This window comes from Pongo pygmaeus, chromosome 12, assembly GCF_028885625.2.
Source record: "Pongo pygmaeus isolate AG05252 chromosome 12, NHGRI_mPonPyg2-v2.0_pri, whole genome shotgun sequence".
NCBI lineage: Eukaryota > Metazoa > Chordata > Mammalia > Primates > Hominidae > Pongo > Pongo pygmaeus.
Window position 1 is genome coordinate 89816168 of NC_072385.2, and position 19221 is coordinate 89835388.

The window sequence follows — 19221 nt, forward strand, 5'->3', positions numbered from 1 at the left end:
TTCTCTATTCAACTAAGTGAAAAGGTTTGTAGATTTGTCACTTGTAAAGAGAATTACACTCTTTCAATCATTTTAGTACACACCACAGCTGTGTACTATATGGCAGCAGCCCCCAACCTTTTTGGTACCAGGGACTGGTTTCATGGAAGACAATTTTTCCACAGCCCAGGTTGTGGTGGGCGATGGGGATGGTTTGGGGATGAAACTGTTCCACCTCAGATCATCAGGCATTAGTTAGATTCTCATAAGGAGTTCACAACCTAGATCCCTCACATGCGCAGTTCACAATAGAGTTTGCACTCCTATGAGAATCTAATGCTGTTGCTGATCTGACAGGAGGTGGAGCTCAGCGGGTAATGCTCATTTGCCCACCCACCGTACACATTCTGCTGTGCAGCCCTGTTCCTAACAGACCATGGACCAGTACCTGTAGCCTTTGCAAAGATCATAGATATATGTATACTGTATGCACCGCATACAATCACAGATATATGTATATCGCATACGGTACACGTATGTATGTATGTATATGGTGCCATATGCCATATATATATATATAATATATATCTCTCTCTACAGGATCTTTGCAAAGGCTAAAGGTCATAGTTGAATTGTTACCTGTTTCTGATTTTGATTTCAGCAGTAGGCACTTTCTCAGTAACATTAAAAAGACAAACTTTTTTATTAACATGATTGAAAGTGTTTAATAAAGTGTGATGGGGGCTTCTTGTTATTGCTTTTTAATAGGTAGGGTATTTTTGGTTTGTAATTCAGAAGTACAGAGAAAAGTTCCCTTCTCAACTTCGGGTCTTGGTCACTTTTGGTTCCTTTCCCTAAAGGCAGCATTTGGAATAATGCTTTCTTCAACATCAAATAAGAAAAAGTTCTAAATATTTTTGTGAATTCTGTTTAGTATATTTATTGATTAACTTCTGCTTAATCAAATTCTACAGAAATAAATGGTGACTGGCAAAGAGCTGATGTTGTCTGGAATAAAATCCAAGAAGAAAATGTTATTCCTCGTGAAAAGACATTAAGATTATTAGCGGAAATCCTTAGAGAGGGTAACCAGGAAGTTCCGTTTGACGTACCTGAGGTAATTGTTTTTGGCATAATCGTAACAGATTTTGTTGTCAGTATAATTAGGTCATAGATTAGCCTACTTTTATATTGAAAAGATTACCAGTTTTTATTTAACAGAATAATTTTGTTTTAAAGTTGTGGTATGAAGATGAAAAACATTCCCTGAATTCTTCATCAGCCTCAACCACAGAACCTGATTTCCAGAAAGATACATTGAATGCCTGCCGATTGAAGCAAAAAGAAGGCAAGCACATATGGGGATGGGGGTGTGTGGTGGGGGTGGTCTTCTTTCTAATAGCAGTGTGGGGTGTAAGCCCAAGCAATTAGAAGTGCTCTAGGATAGAGATAGGACTTAAATTTTATATATTTCTTGTGCCCTTCCATACTTTAACGAAAACATTTTGGGGCAATTGGGAAAGTGTAACTATTGACTGAGTGGTAGATAATATTAAGGAATTACTCTTTTTTTTTATTATTTTTTTTTGAGATGAAGTCTCACTCTGTCGCCCAGGCTGGAGTGCAGTAGCGTGATCTCAGCTCACTGCAAGCTCTGCTTTCTGGGTTCACGCCATTTTCCTGCCTCAGCCTCCCGAGTAGCTGGGACTACAGGCGTCTGCCCCCACGCCCGGCTAATTTTTTGTATTTGTAGTAGAGACAGGGCTTCACTGTGTTAGCCAGGATGGTTTCGATCTCCTGACCTCGTGATCTGCCCACCTCGGCCTCCCAAAGTGCTGGGATTATAGGCATCAGCCACCGTGCCTGGCCGGAATTACTCTTATTTTTATTAGACGTGATAATGGTATTATGATTTACTTACAGGGAAATGTTCTGAAATTTTGAGATCCACGTGAGTTATTGAGGGATGAAAAAAGTCAAAATTTCTATAATTTATTTTAAAATGCTTAAGCTATAAAAAACAAAGCAGGCCAGGCATTGTGGCTCACGCCTTGTAATCCCAGCATTTTGGGAGGCCGAGGCTGGCAGATCACGAAGTCAAGAGATGGAGACCATCCTGGCCAACATGGTGAAACCCCATCTCTACTAGAAATACCAAAATTAGCTGGGCATGTTGGTACATGCCTGTAGTCCCAGCTACTCGGGAGGCTGAGGCAGGAGAATCACCTGAACCTGGGAGATGGAGGTTATAGTGAGCCGAGATCGCATCACTGCACTCCAGCCTAGCGACAGAGTAAGACTCCGTCTCAAAAAAAAAAGCAAATCTGGTAAGATGTTAATTGTTAGATATAAGTAATGGGTATATGTATGGAAGGTGAGGTTCATTATACTATTCTTCCCCCCCCGCCCCCGGAGACAGGTCTCACTCTGTCACCCAGACTGGAGTGCAGTGGCACAATCATGGTTCATTGCAGCCCCCGCCTCCTGGGCTCAAGCAGTTATCCTACCTCAGCTTCCCAAGTAGCTGGGACCATAGGCACACACCACACACTCAGCCAATTTTTGTAGTGACAAGGTCTCGCTATGTTGCCCGGGCTGGTCTTAAACGCCTGAGCTCAAGTGGTCCTCCCACCTCGGCCTCACAAAGTGCTGGGATTGCTGGTATGAGCCACCACCCCCAACCTGTACTATTCTTCATACTTTTCTGTACATATGAAATTTTTTGTAATAAATGCTATTGTTGGCATACATTTTTATTAAAAGTATTTTTTGAAAATAACTTTTTGTGGCACATAACTTATTTGAAAGCAAAAAATGATTAAGGCATTAATTACTATACTAGTATGTGTTGAAGTGATCCAGCAATATCTCAAGGTTAGAGGTCTGTTTCTTGACTTTTTCCCTTTCTCTAGTATTAAACTTTCCTGAAGACATCTTCACCTCTATTATGCCTACTTTAAATTTTTTATGACTATCTTTAACCATCTGTTATGAGCTTGTAAGTTGAATTTTATGCTTTTACTTAGACTTCTTACACTGTTCCAGAATCATATATTACTCTTATTTTCTTTACTTTTGTTAATTTCTTTTCATTCTAGCTTTCCATAGAATGATTCCTTCAGTTTTGGGGTGGATTTCAAGGATGGTTTATGATAGTTTACCATTAAGGAAATAAATACAAGAGAATTTTTTTATTTTAGTATTGATAGTTTTGAGGTTTATTAGAAAGGAATCAATTTAGAAATTTATAGAACTTCTTAATTTCCTAACTCAACTAGAAAGTTTGGCCAGGCTTGCAGGCTCATGCCTATAATCCCAACACCTTGGGAGGCCAAGGTGGGCAGATCACTTGAGTCCAGGAGTTTGAGACCTGCCTGGCAACTTAGTGGTATCCCATCTCTACAGAAAATACACAAATTAGCCTGGCTTGGTGGCACAGGCCTATAGTCCCAGCTACTCAGGAGGTTGAGGTGAGAGGATCAGCTGAGCGGGAGGTTGAAGCTGCATGGAGCCATGATCGCACCTGGGTGATTGAGTGAGACCCTATCTCAAAAAAAGAAAGAAAGAAATTTTGTGGCATTGATGTAAAATGTATGAAGTAAAAATAAGTTAAGTTCTTATGCCTCCTCAGTTGCCTGTAGTATAACTTTTTATTCATTCTGAGTCATTTTCTTTTGAGACGGAGTCTTGCTCTGTCACCGAGGGTGGAGAGCAGTGGTGCATTCTCACTGCAACTTCTACCTCCCGGGTTCAAGTGATGCTCCTGTCTCAGCCTCTCAAGTAGCTGGAACTAGAGGCGCACACCACCACGCCCGGCTAGTTTTTGTATTTTTAGTAGAGACAGAGTTTCCCCATATTGGCCAGGCTGGTCTCAAATTCCTGACTTCGTGATCTGCCCGCCTTGGCCTCCCGAAGTTGCTGGGATTACAGGCGTGAGCCACCATGCCCAGCCCATACTGAGGCATTTTCCTTTGCTGCATATTCAGTCTATATATCTTTGAGTACACACTAGGCATCTTTGAAAGCAAAGTATAAAATTAAGCTTGATCAATACTGTGTAAATGTTCTGATGAAGTTGTGTGTGTGTGTGTGAGTGTATGTGTGTGTGTGTGTGTGAGAGAGAGAGAGAGTCTCGTTCTGTTGCCCAGGCTGGAGTGCAGTGGCGCAACCTCTGCCTTCTGGACTCAAGTGATTCTCCTGCCTCCCAAGTAGCTGGGATTATAGGCACCCACCACCATGCCTGGCTAATTGTTTTTTTGTTTGTTTGTTTGTTTTTGGGTTTTTTTGTATTTTTAGTAGAGACAGGGTTTCACCATGTTGGCCAGGCTGGTGTCAAACTCCTGACCTCAAGTGATCACCCACCTCAGCCTCCCAAAGTGCTGGGATTATAGGCGTGAGCCACCACCACGCCCATCCTCTGGTGAAGCCTTGATTTGACTGAAATGAATATATGGTTAGTATACAGTTTAAGTGAAAACATTTAAGTAGTTAAATAATTAAATACAATGCAGTGTGTATTATAAATGTAGAGCTACCTCTATTCTGGAATTTTCATTTATCTAATTGGTTTCATCCTGTTAATTCTTTTCTTTTCTTTTCTTTTCTTTTTTTTTTTTCTGAGGCAGAATGTTGCTCTATCACCCAGGATGGAGTGCGGTGGCGCAAATCTCAGCTCACTGCAACCTCTGCCTACTGGGTTCAAGCGATTCTCCAGCCTCAGCCTCTCAAGTAGCTGGGATTACAGGCACCCCCCCCACCACACCCAGCTGATTTTTGTATTTTTGGTATAGACCGTGTTTCACCATGTTGTCCAGGCTGGTCTCAAACTCCCGACCTCAAGTGATCCTCCTACTTTGGCCTCCCAAAGTGCTGGGATTACAGGTGTGAGCCACTGTGCCCGGCCATAACTCTTTAGAGTTTTCTGTTTCTTTTTTTGTATATCTCAGGGTTCGAATGTTTAGTAAAATATGAATGCTTTGAAAATTGAATGCTTACATTAACACTTTTCTGGTAGTTCAGTCTACTTAAAGGTATATTGTGATTGTCACATTGGAAACAAATGTGTGGTGAATGGGTTTGGTATATTAAAATGCTAATTAAAAAAAAAACTAATAGGGACTAATTACACAGCCATACCAAGTTAATGTGAAGACCACAGTTTTAGAAAACAACAAGAGTTTCCAAACAAGTGAAATATTATATATGATTGTTAGGAAGTTGACAATAATTGCATTACATCTTAAGTTTTTAGCCCGCTAAAAAGCATTGGGTATTGAATGGCAGATTTTATTGCAGTCATCTTATTGTGTGTCATGGTTTAAATATTTTATTTAGCAAAGCCATTCTGTGACTTTAATAAGTAAATAAAACAGTCTTAAATTTGTGATGCATTGATACTGGTACTCAAATGAAGATAATGTCTTTATTTTCTCCCATTTCAGAAAAGTGAAATACACCAAATAGACTAGGTATCTGATGGAATAATCAGTAAATGATAGTAGAGTTTCTTCTTGCATATTAGCATGTTTTTATTTTACGTTTTTTGCCATTGTCCTGGAATATCCAGTTGTTCACAACCATAGAAATCTAGTGTAAAGCACTTGGAAATTTAATGACTAACAGGGACTGTTCTATGGAAGACTGACTTGAAATGTGATAAACCTCTGCCATTGTTACTTTCACTTGCCCAAACTGTTCTCCTTAGTTAAGATGCAAATATAAATGTTGCCGTATATTTTTTTCTCCAAATTTAGCTTAAAGGGATAAATATTTCTTTGACAGTGCCACTTAAGTTTAATTAAGGGACTAATGCACACATTCCCTAACTCATACATAGAAGCATAACAATTTTCGCCTGTTCAGAAACTTCTAAAGTAGCTTAAAATATTCTTCTGAACATTAAATAATATCATGTTCTGTCTTAATTAGAAGTTTTATATTTCCTTACATTGAGCCCTATATATATCGTAGAATGCCGTACATGATAGTTCAGTTATGCCCCATCTTTATTGTGATTTGTTTATACACAGAAGAGAGTAGATTGTAGTTTCCGTTGGCTGTTTATAGCCAGGCAATTTTATTTCAGAAAAGTAAGTGACTGAAAAGTGTAGTTACTTCTCTTTTGGTAACATCTTTTCATTCACTGACAGTTATTGTGAACAAGTGAAATAAAACTGTTAATCAGTCAAACAAATGTTGCTTAGTTTACTTGTTAGATATCTGTATATTTGAAAATTGTATGTTTTTGTATAAGTCCTGTCGTAGCCAAATAATGTGATCTCCTAATTTTAGAATTATAGGCTATATTCTCTTTAGTGCTATTGTGCTGAAATGTTAACCATTGTAACCACCCACTTATAGATTAAAGATTGCTTTAAAATGAATCTTTTGCTCCCCTCAATCTAAATTATACCTCTGGTTTATTTGGACTTTAACACACATTTTGCGATTTATTTTGAAACTAGTATCATCTTTTCATTAATTCAGAAGAGTTGTTTCTCATTTTTATTATAAAGAAAATAATGTATCAACTTAAGAAAGCTGGTATGAGACATCATTTTAAGAGGAAACCCCTTCAGGCACCATCCATTCAGATTAAGGTGTAGTTTCCAAAACTGTAGCTTTGTCTTTAAAATATTTGAAGAAAATTATGTCAGTGTGTCTCTCTATAGAGTGGTAACAGTAGGTTGGTATTAAACAGCAAAAATATTTGGGTTTAGGTCTTTGTTTCAGGATTTTTTCCATCCTTTTGGCATTTCAGAATAATGTCATCTCTTTTTTTTTGTCTGTTTTCTCTCATAGGGGCATATAATATTTTCCTGAATGCAAAAGAGCAAAACATTGTGTTTAATGCTGAAACCTACAGCAATCTCATTAAATTACTGATGTCAGAAGATTATTTTACAGAAGCAATGGAAGTGAAAGCATTGTAAGTGTTAGTCCATTTATTAAACCTCGTTTAAAAAAGAATATTGGCTACCATTAGCCAATAATTATAATAATAATGTGCTGTGTAGTACAATTGCTTGATTGGCCTCAGCTACCCATAAAAATCATATGAAATGGTTAACTAACTTTATCAGGTTTTTTCACCTTCAAAAAAAAAAAACACCTTTACTGGCCATATACAATGCAGTACATTTTGCTTACTAAGTTATATTCCATCACAATTCGTTTAAGATATCCATGCACAGAAAAGTAATTTTATTATATTCTGTTTATTGTTCAACATCTAAATCCATGTACCTTTTGTGGTGGGAGCAGCCTGAGAAAACAAAGACACCATGGACTTTGAACTTAGACTAAGATTTGAATCTTACTTGAAAGTTCTGTGACCTTGGGAAAATTACCTGCTATCTCTGATCCTTAGTTTTTCTTCCGTATGATGAGTGTATGATAATATTACTTAATATTAAAGATTTCTTCTATGTGTTGAAGAAGGTTAAGTGAAGTAGAGAAAACATAGGTACTGAACACATCTTATTTGTGTTTCCCCCTCCTTTCGTGTTGTTTTTGGATTAAAAAAAAAAATCTGACTGGGTGCGGTGGCTCATGCCTGTAATCCCACAAGTTTGGGAGGCCGAGGTGGGTGGATCACCTGAGGTCAGGAGTTCAAGACCAGCCTCACCAACATGGTGAAACCCCGCCTCTACTAAAAATACAAACATTAGCTGGGCGGGGTGGCATGTGCCTGTAATCCCAGCTACTCAAAAGGCTGAGGCAGGAGTATCACTTGAACCCAGGAGGTGGAGGTTGCGTTGAGCTGAGATTGCGCAACTGCACTCCAGCCTGGGTGACAAAGCGAGACTCTCTCTCAAAAAAAAAGAAGAAAAGTAAAAGAATAATCAAAAAAATTTTAAGTCCACAGCACTTTCAGAGTATTAGAATCCTAAGGAGAAAATGGATGCCTGCCATCCTTTCACATCACAAGAAAACCTGGCAGTGTCCTAGTGTTGCTAAAGTTATGCATCATAGGGCCGTATTTACTGTCTGTGTTTTAGTGTTGAAAAACATGTTCTGTATGACTGTACTTGTCTGTGTGTATATGTGTGTTGTCTTGAATCATCATTTGTATGTCTTGATACAAGAGAGTCGCACTAGGACTGTTGGGTTTTTAATGTACTTGGTGTGTCATTTGTGCGTTTTCTCAATTCCTAATCAAATTATATATATATATATATATCTAGAACACTCGATATACCCTTAATTAGTGACTTGGAAAATTTGACATTGAGCAGTATCCTGTCATCTGTAACCACTAGGTCAAGGGTGTGGATCATCTAAAATTACTTTTCTCAGAAAATTATGAAACTCTCCATCCCAACCCTCTCTATGATAATGAAGGAGAGCCAGAAAAAAGAGAAGCATTTTGTGTTGGGATTAAGTATGATTAAGTGATGAGATAGAAGCAAAGACAGAAAACTTAAAAAAAATTAGATTTTGAGTTTGGTCACAAAGACCTCTGAAATGCTTCCTGAAAGTACAGATTTTAATTTTATTTATTTATTTTTTTTTCATTTTCATTGGGTTTGTTCTAGAACAGTGATACTTACTCTGGTAGCATAAGAAGATTCCTCTCAGCTCACCACAAAGATTCTGATTCAGCCAATTTGGTGTGGGGCCTGAGAATACATTTTACTCCATAGCCCAAGTGATTGAAGAATCATGTCTTAAGCATTTTGATCGCATGTGATTAATAACAAATTGTACTTGATGTATGACATGTAACTATATTATAAAACATACTCAAAATAGGAAATCTTCATAAGGTGAAATTTTTAAAAAGAGATTTAAGCCCAGGCACGTTGGCTCATGCCTGTAATCCCAGCACTTTGGGAGGCCAAGGCGGAAGGATCCCTTGAGGTCAGGAGTTCGAGACCAGCCTGGCCAACATGGTGAAACCCCATCTCTACTAAAAATATAAAAATTAGCCATGTGTGGTGGCGGGCGCCTGTAATCCCAGCCACTCAGGAGGCTGAGGCAGGAGAATCGCTTGAACCTGGGTGGCAGAGGTTGCAGTGAGCCCAAGATCGCGCCACTGCACTCCAGCCTGTGCGACACAGCAAGACTCTGTCTCAAAAAAAAAAAAGGGGGAGAGAGATGTAAAGGTTTCCTTGCCTTACCCTGGAGTGTTCATGCAGTGTGCATGCCACTCATTGAAGACCACTGGTCTACAGTAGTTTCAAAACTGCAGGTGCAGCCAATTAGTGGGTCATGACAGAACCAACATTGTTTCAATGAAATAGTATAGACTATTTCAAAGTATTTCCTGTAGTAAAGATATTATTTCATAAAAAAGTTGCTTTCAGTTATGCGTGTGTATGTATCTGTGGATTGGGTTGTCTGTGTAAAACATCATTTCTTACTATAGTCCTCCCATGGATCTTGATCTACCAAGGTTGAAACTGCTGACCTGGAAGATAGTTGTAAGCATGATTGTCTATTTGCCTTAAATTTACAACCTGTGAAACATAGGTTTATCTTCTTCCCTTCTTCTCTAGATCTTTATGAAGCCTTCCTGAGGTATAATTGACATGTAAAAAGAAACATATTTAATGTATCTATCTCAGTGAGTTTGGGGATAAGTATACACCCTTGGAACCATTGCCTACTTCAAGGCCACAAATATATCCTTCCCCTTCCAGAGTTTTTTCCCCACCCTCAATATTATTATTATTATTATTAATTGGGTTTTGTGTGTGAGAGAACACTTATGATCTATCCTCTTAGCAATTTTCAGTATAAATACAGTATTGTTAGCTGTTTGCACTATGCTGTGTAGAGCTCCAGAACTTACTTATCTTCCATAACTGAAACTCTGTACTTTAACCATTATCTCCTCATTTCCCCTCCTCCCAGTCTTTGGTGTCCACCATCATACTCTGCTTTTGAGATTGACATACAAGTGAGACTTTTCTTTTAGCTGTGTTATCCACCAGGGTTATTTGGGAGTTGCCTTCCTCCATGCATCTGTGTGCACCCAAGAGAACCCAAGATCCAAAGCCTGAAGTCAATCTGGGCTTTGGATGCATGTCCTCTCCCTTGAACCAATAAACTGTTATATCTAACTATGTAGAATTGTTTCATGGGTTAAATTGTTGAGTACTTTTAAAAATAATGCTGGACTGTAAATTCAGAAGTGAAAGTTCAAGTTACGAATTATCCAACTATGTTACTTGAGATATTTCAAGAGATATTTTGTGGGTTCGGTTCCTGTTTATTGCCAACTAGGTCCTCTCTTCCCATTCCCATTCTGTATCAGTGATCAGAGTGAAAAACAATTGCTGCTTTTTTATAGGCAACTTTATTATAATATGGTGGTCAAATGAGCTACTGTAGCAAGTGGCGGTACCGCCCTAGCATTATTCTGGCAGTCTTACTCTGGATCCATAAATAGCTATCTGTTTTTACAGTTTCCTATATAAGGTCACTTGGTCAACCTTGAGAGCCATAGTTTTGGCCGAGCATGGTGGCTCAGTGGCTCATGGCTGTAATCCCAGCACTTTGGGAGATAGAGGCAGGTGGATCACTTGCAGTCAGGAGTTCAAGACCAGCCTGGCCAACTTGGTGAAACCCTGTCTCTACTAAAAATACGAAAAATTAGTCAGGCGTGGTGGTGCATGCCTGTATGTAATTCCAGTTACTCAGGAGGCCAAGGCAGGAGAACGGCTTGAACCCAGGAGGCGGAGGTTGCAGTGAGCCACGATTACACCACTGCACTCCAGCCTGAGTGAAAGAGTAAGAAAAAAAAAAAAAGGCCATAGTTTTCCTATGAATTTAAAAAAATGTCATTTTTATTTTGCCTTTGTTGTCATCTAATGTGTTACAGATACATTTGACCTCTAATAAGATTTCTTCAATTTTATTTACAAAGTCATTTAACCTTCCCAATAAGCCATGGAACCTCAAAAGTAATAGTAACTTTTAAAAATGTTCAATAAGCCATCTTTCTTTCATTTTTAGTTTCTTCATGTTTCAAAATAATTTATCTGTAGTGAATTCTTTCAAGGGAGGGAAACCACTTATTCAAAGAGCAGTAAGGGATATAAACTTTTTAAAATCTCTGCTAACATTAAACCATATTCTTAGGGAATTTAGGAATCATGTAACAACAACCCTACTTTATCTTTTGAGAGTAGCACTTGATTTTTTCTCGTTCCTCTTGGCTTCCTGTATCATTCTGTTCGGAAATAAGGCTATATCTGTCACTGATGATTTTTGTTGAATTGGCCTGTTTTTGTTATCCTAAATAATATAATCACCAACTAATGTCCTTTGTGCATATTAGTAAGCACAGTCATTGCTTACACGAAAGCTCACTTCTCATGCCTATATTATTACATGTATTATACCATATTTACTTAAAAATGTTACCTAAAATCCATTAAAACCATAAGGCAACAAAACTTCTCCTAAATTTGAAAGACTGTCATTTCAGAGCAATAAATTCTCTGAAATGTCCAATGTGAAAGTTTCCCTGTAATACTGTCTTCTTTGGTTAAGATAGTTTAATTTTTGCAGTTGGTTGTAAATTGAAAGAGGGTACCCTTTTTCCCCTATAATTTTTTTCCCTTCATTTTGACAGTTCTAAAAATAAAATGTCTAGAATTCTCTGCTATCCAGTTCAGTAACCACTAGTCATATGGGACTGCTTAAATTTAAATTAGTTAAAATAAAATATAATTAAGATTTCTGTTTCTTCATCAGAGTAGCCATGTGGCTAGTGGCTAACCCTATTGGACAACACAAGTGAAGAATATTCCCATCATCACAGGAAGTTTGATTTGAGAGCTCTGGACTCGATTTTTTCCAGAAGGAAAGATCAAAATTCGGAGTCAAAAGTTAATGTCTTTCATTATATTGTATAAATGATTCCAATACAAAGATGTCTACCCGCAACTTTTTAAAATTTTTTCCTTTTGCCACTTTGGAATCTGTTTTGGTTGTAATTGATCAGTTTCTACATATGTAGGATATATTATTATAGAATAGATTTGGAGTTTCTTCTTCCTGATATTTATCTCCACTTTCATATTTGTAATGAGCATATTGAAAAAGAATGTTATAGGCCTTGAGGTTTTTGAAAGGTTTGTAGTTCATACTTAGTGTCAGTTAAAAGACAAGTTTTGTTACCTTGTGGTTTTAATGAATTGTAGGTGAATATTTTTAAATTAATATGGTATAATACATGTAATAATATTAGAAGTGAGCTTTTAATAGTGTCTAATTTTTATTTAATCATGTGAAAGACTGAGAAAGTAAATCCTTTGTGCAATTCGTAGTCTCATGCATGAGTTGTTGACTTAAGTTGTTGACAGATGGGACAAAGGAGAAAAGTCAAACTGAGCAATGGGTACTTTGGTGGGATAAAGAGGATTGGTCAGAGGAATAAGAAAATCCTGTGTCCAGGGACTGCAGGGGTGGACCTTAGAGACTGAAAGGGACTGAGAGAATGGGCATGTCGTAGTGTCTCTGGGGGATTTTCTTGGGATTGATGAGAATAATTTAGCAGTGACCCCGCTTTTGTTGCAATCTGCCCAGCTTATATGTCCATGTTGGCAGGGCATGCTGTTGTTGGCAACAGGGTCATCACTGAGCTCGATAAGGCAAATGGCAGCAATTGCTTTTGCTCCTTTTGACCTGTTTAGATTTTCTAATCCGGAGATGAACTCTGGGGGCATTAAGGATGCAGAAATTTCATCACAGGAGATGCGCAAACAGTGTAGCAAACAGAAATCTCCAGCTAGGTTTTGGGGTTTTCTGTTTGTTTTTGTTGTTTCATTTTGCTTTTTTTTAATCCTGTAGGTTTTATTGAAAAGTCAAGTGATTTTTTGCTCTTGAGTTTTAAAAGTTGGTGTTTTGTTTCAAAACTTAAGGCTAGGGCAAAATGGTTGTGTGAAATTTTTAATTTTAAAGTACCAATAGTTTGAGTTCTGCAGTATGTTCAGCTTCAGAAACTGTATGAATCTGGATGGCAGAAATTTGAAAATTAATTGACCAAATGATAGAGTGTTAGTAATCTGCTTTAGTTTATATTTAAAATGTACAGTGCTGAAAATAAATCCTCATTTTTGTTTCTGGAAGAAGAGTTTTACATTTTATAATTACTGTGAATGTAGAAAAAAAAAGTATCCAGCTTAGGATATGGCAGAACAATGCGGGGCACGCAGTTATTTTAGTCATCTAATATGTCAGCATTCAAGAATCTGAACCGATTGTTTAAAAAAAATCTTGTACTTTGTTTCTTTTGTTGCTCATTTCCAACTTTGTCATCTGTCAGAATGCAAAAAAAAATTATCCTTCTATAACCATTGACAGGATAACACAAAAGCTGTCTCCAGGTCGATATTTTGCAGCAATATTTTTAACATACGAACAGTAGTTTTTATAATTTCACCTTGGTGCTCAACCATTTATTATCGTATCAGAAGCATGTCAGTAATTCCTTTCTAAATGTCTGCTTCTTTTAGCGCGGAGACCCACATCAAGGGCTTCACACTGAACGATGCTGCCAACAGCCGCCTCATCATAACGCAAGTTAGGCGGGATTATTTGAAAGGTATGTCACAATGCTTGACCTTTACGTCACATTAATGCCTCTGCAGATTTTTCTTGTAACGCCCTTCGAATACTTGGATAAAGGAGTCCATTTAGCAAATTACCTGCTTATCAAGAGCCTTTTGTGGTAGCTGAGAGACATAAATTACTGTACATGCATTTATAATACAGCTTGAATATGAATGTACTTGTCATTTGACCACTTAGTCCAGTTTCCATTCCATTTAACACAAGATGGGTTTTCTTAAGATGAATCACAGCTCTTCAGACATGCAAAATTTGTGTTCCAGAACGAGAGAAAGTACAGGCTTTCAAGTGCGTTAAAATTCACAGCACAAGTCATTTTGCTTTGGAAATTAACATACTTTAGAGCATCTGAAACAATTCCCAGCAGTTGTTTCTTGCATATTGTGTTGGTTGTGTGTGAGATACCAAATGAGTTAAATTGAGTGTTAAATGTGTGGGATTGTGCACCAAATGATTATAATATTGATTTTTAAAACTTAATCTAATACTTTTTTAATAGTTCATAATACCAACAGCAATAAAATACAGTGTTTGAAGTTTAGAGTTTTCAAATTAATGTTAAGAGAATGACACCTGAAGATGTGGACATGACTTTGGGGAGGATTGGGATTTGGGTGGGGGCCATTGGTTTGATAGAGGCTGTTTATGAGTTTTCAAGGGGATGAATTTGGATGTGGAGGTCTTTTGAATGATCTCCCAAGGGGGACTATGATGAATCTCTTAAATTTAGCTAAGTAGCTTTCCACTTTAAGATTTACATTTGAATTTGAGTGAATACAGTGATACTGCAGTTTTGCCAATACAACAAAACCCACTTAGGAGATCTTCAAGAAAGGTTGAAAAAGCTCTGGAAATGAAACCTCATTGCTTCCTCTCTCTGTAATAATGGTATTATTCCTCACTACATGTTTCGGTTTTGTTTTTTGGTTTTTTTTTTTTTTTCTTTTTTGAGATAGGGTCTCATTCTGTTGCCCAGGCTAGAGTACAGTGGTGGGATCGTGGCTCACTGCAACCTCCGCCTCCTGGGTTCAAGCGATTCTCCCACCTCAGCCTCCTGAGTAGCTGGGATTACAGGCACCCGCCACCACGCCCAGCTAATTTTTGTATTTTCAGTAGAGACAGGGTTTCACCATATTGGCCAGGCTGGTCTCGAACTCCTGGCCTCGAATAATTCTCCCACCTCGGCCTCCCAAAGTGCTGGGATTACAGGCGTGAGCCACCACGCCCAGCCTGCATGTTTATAACATAAGTTTACATCCTTGAGAGGAAGTTGTTGTTTAATTGTGCAGCTTCAGTGTTGCTTATAATACCTAAATGTACTGGTCTTTAGCTGTCTTCCTAATTGATTAGTACTGAATATGTAAGTGAATAGAAAACACTTTTTGTACCCAGACTTTTGTGGCTAGGTGCAATGGCTCACACCTGTAATCCCAGCACTTTGGGAGGCTGTGGCAGGAGGATTTCTTGAGTCCAGGAGTTCAAGACTAGCCCGGGCAGTGTAGCGAGACCTGATCTCTACAAAAAAATTTTAAATAGCCAGGCATGGTAGTGTGCACCTGTAGTTCTAGCTACTCAGGAGGCAGAGGTGGGAGAATCGCTTGAGCCCGGGATGTTGAGGCTGCCATGAGCCATGATGGTGTCACTGCGTTCACCTTGGGCAAGAACAAAACCCTTCCCCCAGCCCCCCAAAAAAAGACTTTATATCCTGTTAGTATTTTATGTAATAAAATGATAAACAATTTTAAAACAATGAAAAGTTAAAGTTGCTCACCATATAAATAAGCTCATTGTCATAAATAGCTTTTGTTTCTGTAGACATGGAGATAAGAACAAAACACTTTTCTAATTTCAGGGGGTTCATTTTTCAGCTGAACCTGACCCAGATTTCTTCAGCTTGATTGGTACCCTTTATTTTTATGTTAGGTGCCCTGTGTAAGCTACAGGAAAGGACATGGTATAATTTCTCATCTACTCTTCTGAGCTGTTCAGTTCAATTGGAGGTTGCCTGAGAGCAGGAGCCTCAAGCGCACTGTTCCTGCACTACTTCCCCCACCCCCACCCCACCCCGCTTCCTGAGCATATCACCACAAACCTGTTTTTAGAGTAAAATGATCATCAGTGAGGACAGGAGTAGCGTTTGCACTATTCCCATCTTCTTATTTTGCTCCATGGCTGATGAGAGCTCTTGATTTTTAAAAATTCCCTTCCATTCTTTGCCTTTCTTTTAGATTTCCTTTTCTCGACCCCATCTAAAGCAGGAAGAAAAAATGAAGCCAATTAAATTTTACTGTTGGTGAATATTAATAGCTGATATGTGGCATTTGTACAGTGTAATTAGTATCACTAGTGAGTAACTGAGTAAATGTTGGAATTAGGTGACAGTGGGAAAGGACCTGGGGGGAGGGATGTGGATGGGTAACATTTTTGGTGTCCCTGAAGTCATTAACTGTACAGAATGCAAGCCTTATATGAGAATAGGATTTAGGTCACAAGGTCCTGTGCTATCTTTACACAGATGTGAAATGGTCTGTTCTCCCCACACTTCTGTTCTCTTGTGCACACATGCACTCATAGACGGAAGCTCTGGGATCGTTGGAATCTTCGAGTCTTGTGTAAAAATATGACTTTACCTTGGGCAAACTAATCTCTGTGCCCAGGTGTCTCATCTGTAAAATTGGTACTTGTCTTGGAAGGGTAGTTGTGAGAGTAGCTGTTTAAACTGCTGTGCCTGTAGTAAATGCTCAATAAGTTTGAGTTACTGTCGTCACCATCATTAATCTTATTTTTGTTATTATTGTTTTGACGTACTGTGGGAAGATCCTCCCTAGCTGACAATATTCTTGGTTAATAAGACTATTATTATAATTATCTGTGTATGACCACTCATTAGCAAAATTTTATCAAGCTTATTATAAATATTTTTAAATAGTATAAAAACATTTTTTGTTTCCTATATGTGCATGTGTATTTTTAAATTTTTATTGACTATGCTTTTTAAACTGTTTTTCTTTTTTCTCATTTGAGAATGAGTGGTTTAAGATTGTAGATTTCAAATAATCATAAATTGTTTATTCATTAATGAACACTAAATTCATCATGTCTTCCCACTGTATTTTTAGTACACTTCAATTAATACACCTTCCCCATTTTTCTGTAAAACTAAGCTGTTCTTATTTGGAAAGCTGTTTGGAGAGTCTTAGTTTTGTCTAAGTTACATTGCTTTAGATGCTATAAAGCTATAAGTTTTCTTCGATAATGGTAGAGGTGATTGTTAGGCTACTCTTCAGTCTACCACTTTATTTCATATCATGATTTTGCTACAGTTTTATGAGTCAGTTAGCTAGAGGGGTATTCCATAGTTATTTATAATCAAGTAATTGAAAGTGTGATACTTCAAAAAAACATACAAGCAAAACTCCATTGATTATTCTGATGCTCCTCAACTTACCGATGGGGTAAGTCGGGATAAAGTTGAAAATGCATTAACTATCCCATAAACCCATCGTAAGTCAGGGACTGTCTGTATTCGTGGAAATCAATAGGCTTTATTTATTTTTTTAATTTAGTGCAAGAAAATAATCACAAGGCATCTAATCATAAAATAAATTTGTTGGTGTGAAAGTTGAATGTTTCAGTTTGGAACATTGATCCTAGAGGATCAATGTTTTTAGTGTTTTTGAGAAAGAACTGTTGGGATATTAAGTTTTGATGATCATTTAATCTTTGAGTTAATAAAATCTGGATAAGTATGAACATGGATAGAAGTCACACATTTTTGGAAACTCTAATTTTTAGAAAATCTTTCTTATTTATATTCATTTGAACTTACCAACTTTAGTCACTAAATGTTATCCCTAAATGGAACTCATATTGTCGGTAACATTTGTATTTTCTCTGTGACTTAAAGAAGAAATTCCTTGGGCCTCTAATATCTTATATAGTCAAGTAAATAATTTTTGGGGGTATCTCATGAAATATTAATAATTTTCTGTAATCTAAAATTAATTATTCATAGCATTTTGTTTATGGCCATTTGGTGCTCATATTTAAAAGCTGGTTTTCAAAATGCATTAAAGTCAGCACAGGTCATATAAGAAAGGCCATCTCCTGCTCTTGTATTTTAGAGGCTGTGACAACTCTGAAAACAGTATTGGATCAGCAGCAGACCCCTTCTAGGTTAGCAGTGACCCGCATCATCCAGGCATTGGCCATGAAGGGTGATGTTGAAAACATAGAACTAGTTCAGAAGATGTTAAATGGACTCGAAGACTCCATTGGACTTTCAAAAATGCTTTTCATCAATAACATTGCTTTGGCACAAATAAAGAAGTGAGTATTTGCAAGCCTTCTTTTCCTTCATTGGTCACTAGAATGGGCATTGCCTCAGATACCACCTTTTAAAAACTTTTTTAGACATGTGGAAACCTTATCAACTGCAGAGGAAATGTTGATGCTAGTTGCTTATTAGGGAATAATTATATGTTGAAAAATATGTTTTTCTTTACCTTAAATCTTAGAATAAACAGCATTTACCAAATTCATAAATCTTGCTCCACAGTTGATAGCCTTTCTCATTCCTGTGTATATATGCCAGACCTCTTGTTGTCGAAACACTTTGTTCAGAAGTGAAAAATGATCTCATTTGTTTGTCAGTAATATTTGACAGGGACACTAGTAGAATATTGTGAAGCAGAAGGCCCCGCAAGCTTGTTAAAAATGTGCATTTCCGTGTTCATCTTCCTAACCCACCCCGTGAACACCCCCCACCCCACAAAAAGGGAGGTATTTAGAGCTGATTTTCTTACCACTGTCTCTAGATTCCTTTTGAGAATTACCCCTGTAGAGATAAATAAGGACTTGATTTTTAATAAGCTCCCTAGCAAAGTACTTTATGGAATTTGATACTTTCAGTATGCTTTTAGAAAAAATGTTCTTTAGTAATCTTGCATACATTTAATGGGACATGATATTAAAATATAATGTTTGTTTTTGTAGGGTTTTTTTTTTGTTTGAGAAACAGTTGTGTTTTGTTTTGACCTTTTCAAACTATTTCGCCAGATAGAACTTCCCTTTAATAAGAAAATGTGATTGTTTTAAATTAGAAGATTGAGGAAATTACTCATCTAAGAACTGGGTGAATTTTAAAGTTTTACCATGTAAACACAGTTTTATATGATTTGGAGAACATATTCACTATTAAGTAATTCTTTAAAACTTATAAGAAAAATATATTGTAACAGTATTCATTTTTAGTTAGAGAATTATGTTTAATATAATAATTTCAACACAATATTGACTGATTGGATTTAGTATGCCATATGGTAACAGTAAAGTATCCATTATAGATTACCTTAACCAAAAAGATAGTCATAGGATAATTTTTACCATAACTTGCTAAATAAGACCATGTAACTGATTTTTTTCAATGTAAAGTGTGAAGATACTTTTTCCTGAGATTTTTAGTATAAATTATTTTCCAAATGTATAATACCTGACAAAAAGAAATTGAGGCGACCATAAGTTAGAGACATGCATATATGCCTTTTGAAACATCATCAGTATCTTTAAGAATCCTGAGATGTTAAATACTATTTTTATGCAGTAGTGACCAGTTGTGGATCATAAAGCCAAAATTATAGCATTTATACAAGTTTTCAT

General features: G+C 37.2%; 1 protein-coding gene across 2 annotated transcripts in view; it reads left to right on the top strand.

Annotated features, from left to right (window-relative positions):
• Nucleotides 1–19221, top strand: part of LRPPRC (leucine rich pentatricopeptide repeat containing) — a 110165-nt gene that overhangs the window by 79274 nt on the left and 11670 nt on the right. For both annotated transcript variants that reach the window (XM_054474408.2, XM_054474407.2), the window contains 5 exons: nucleotides 954–1096; nucleotides 1219–1327; nucleotides 6781–6907; nucleotides 13449–13537; nucleotides 17688–17892. In XM_054474408.2, the coding sequence (XP_054330383.1) occupies nucleotides 954–1096; nucleotides 1219–1327; nucleotides 6781–6907; nucleotides 13449–13537; nucleotides 17688–17892 (673 nt within the window). The remainder of the gene's footprint in view (nucleotides 1–953; nucleotides 1097–1218; nucleotides 1328–6780; nucleotides 6908–13448; nucleotides 13538–17687; nucleotides 17893–19221) is intronic.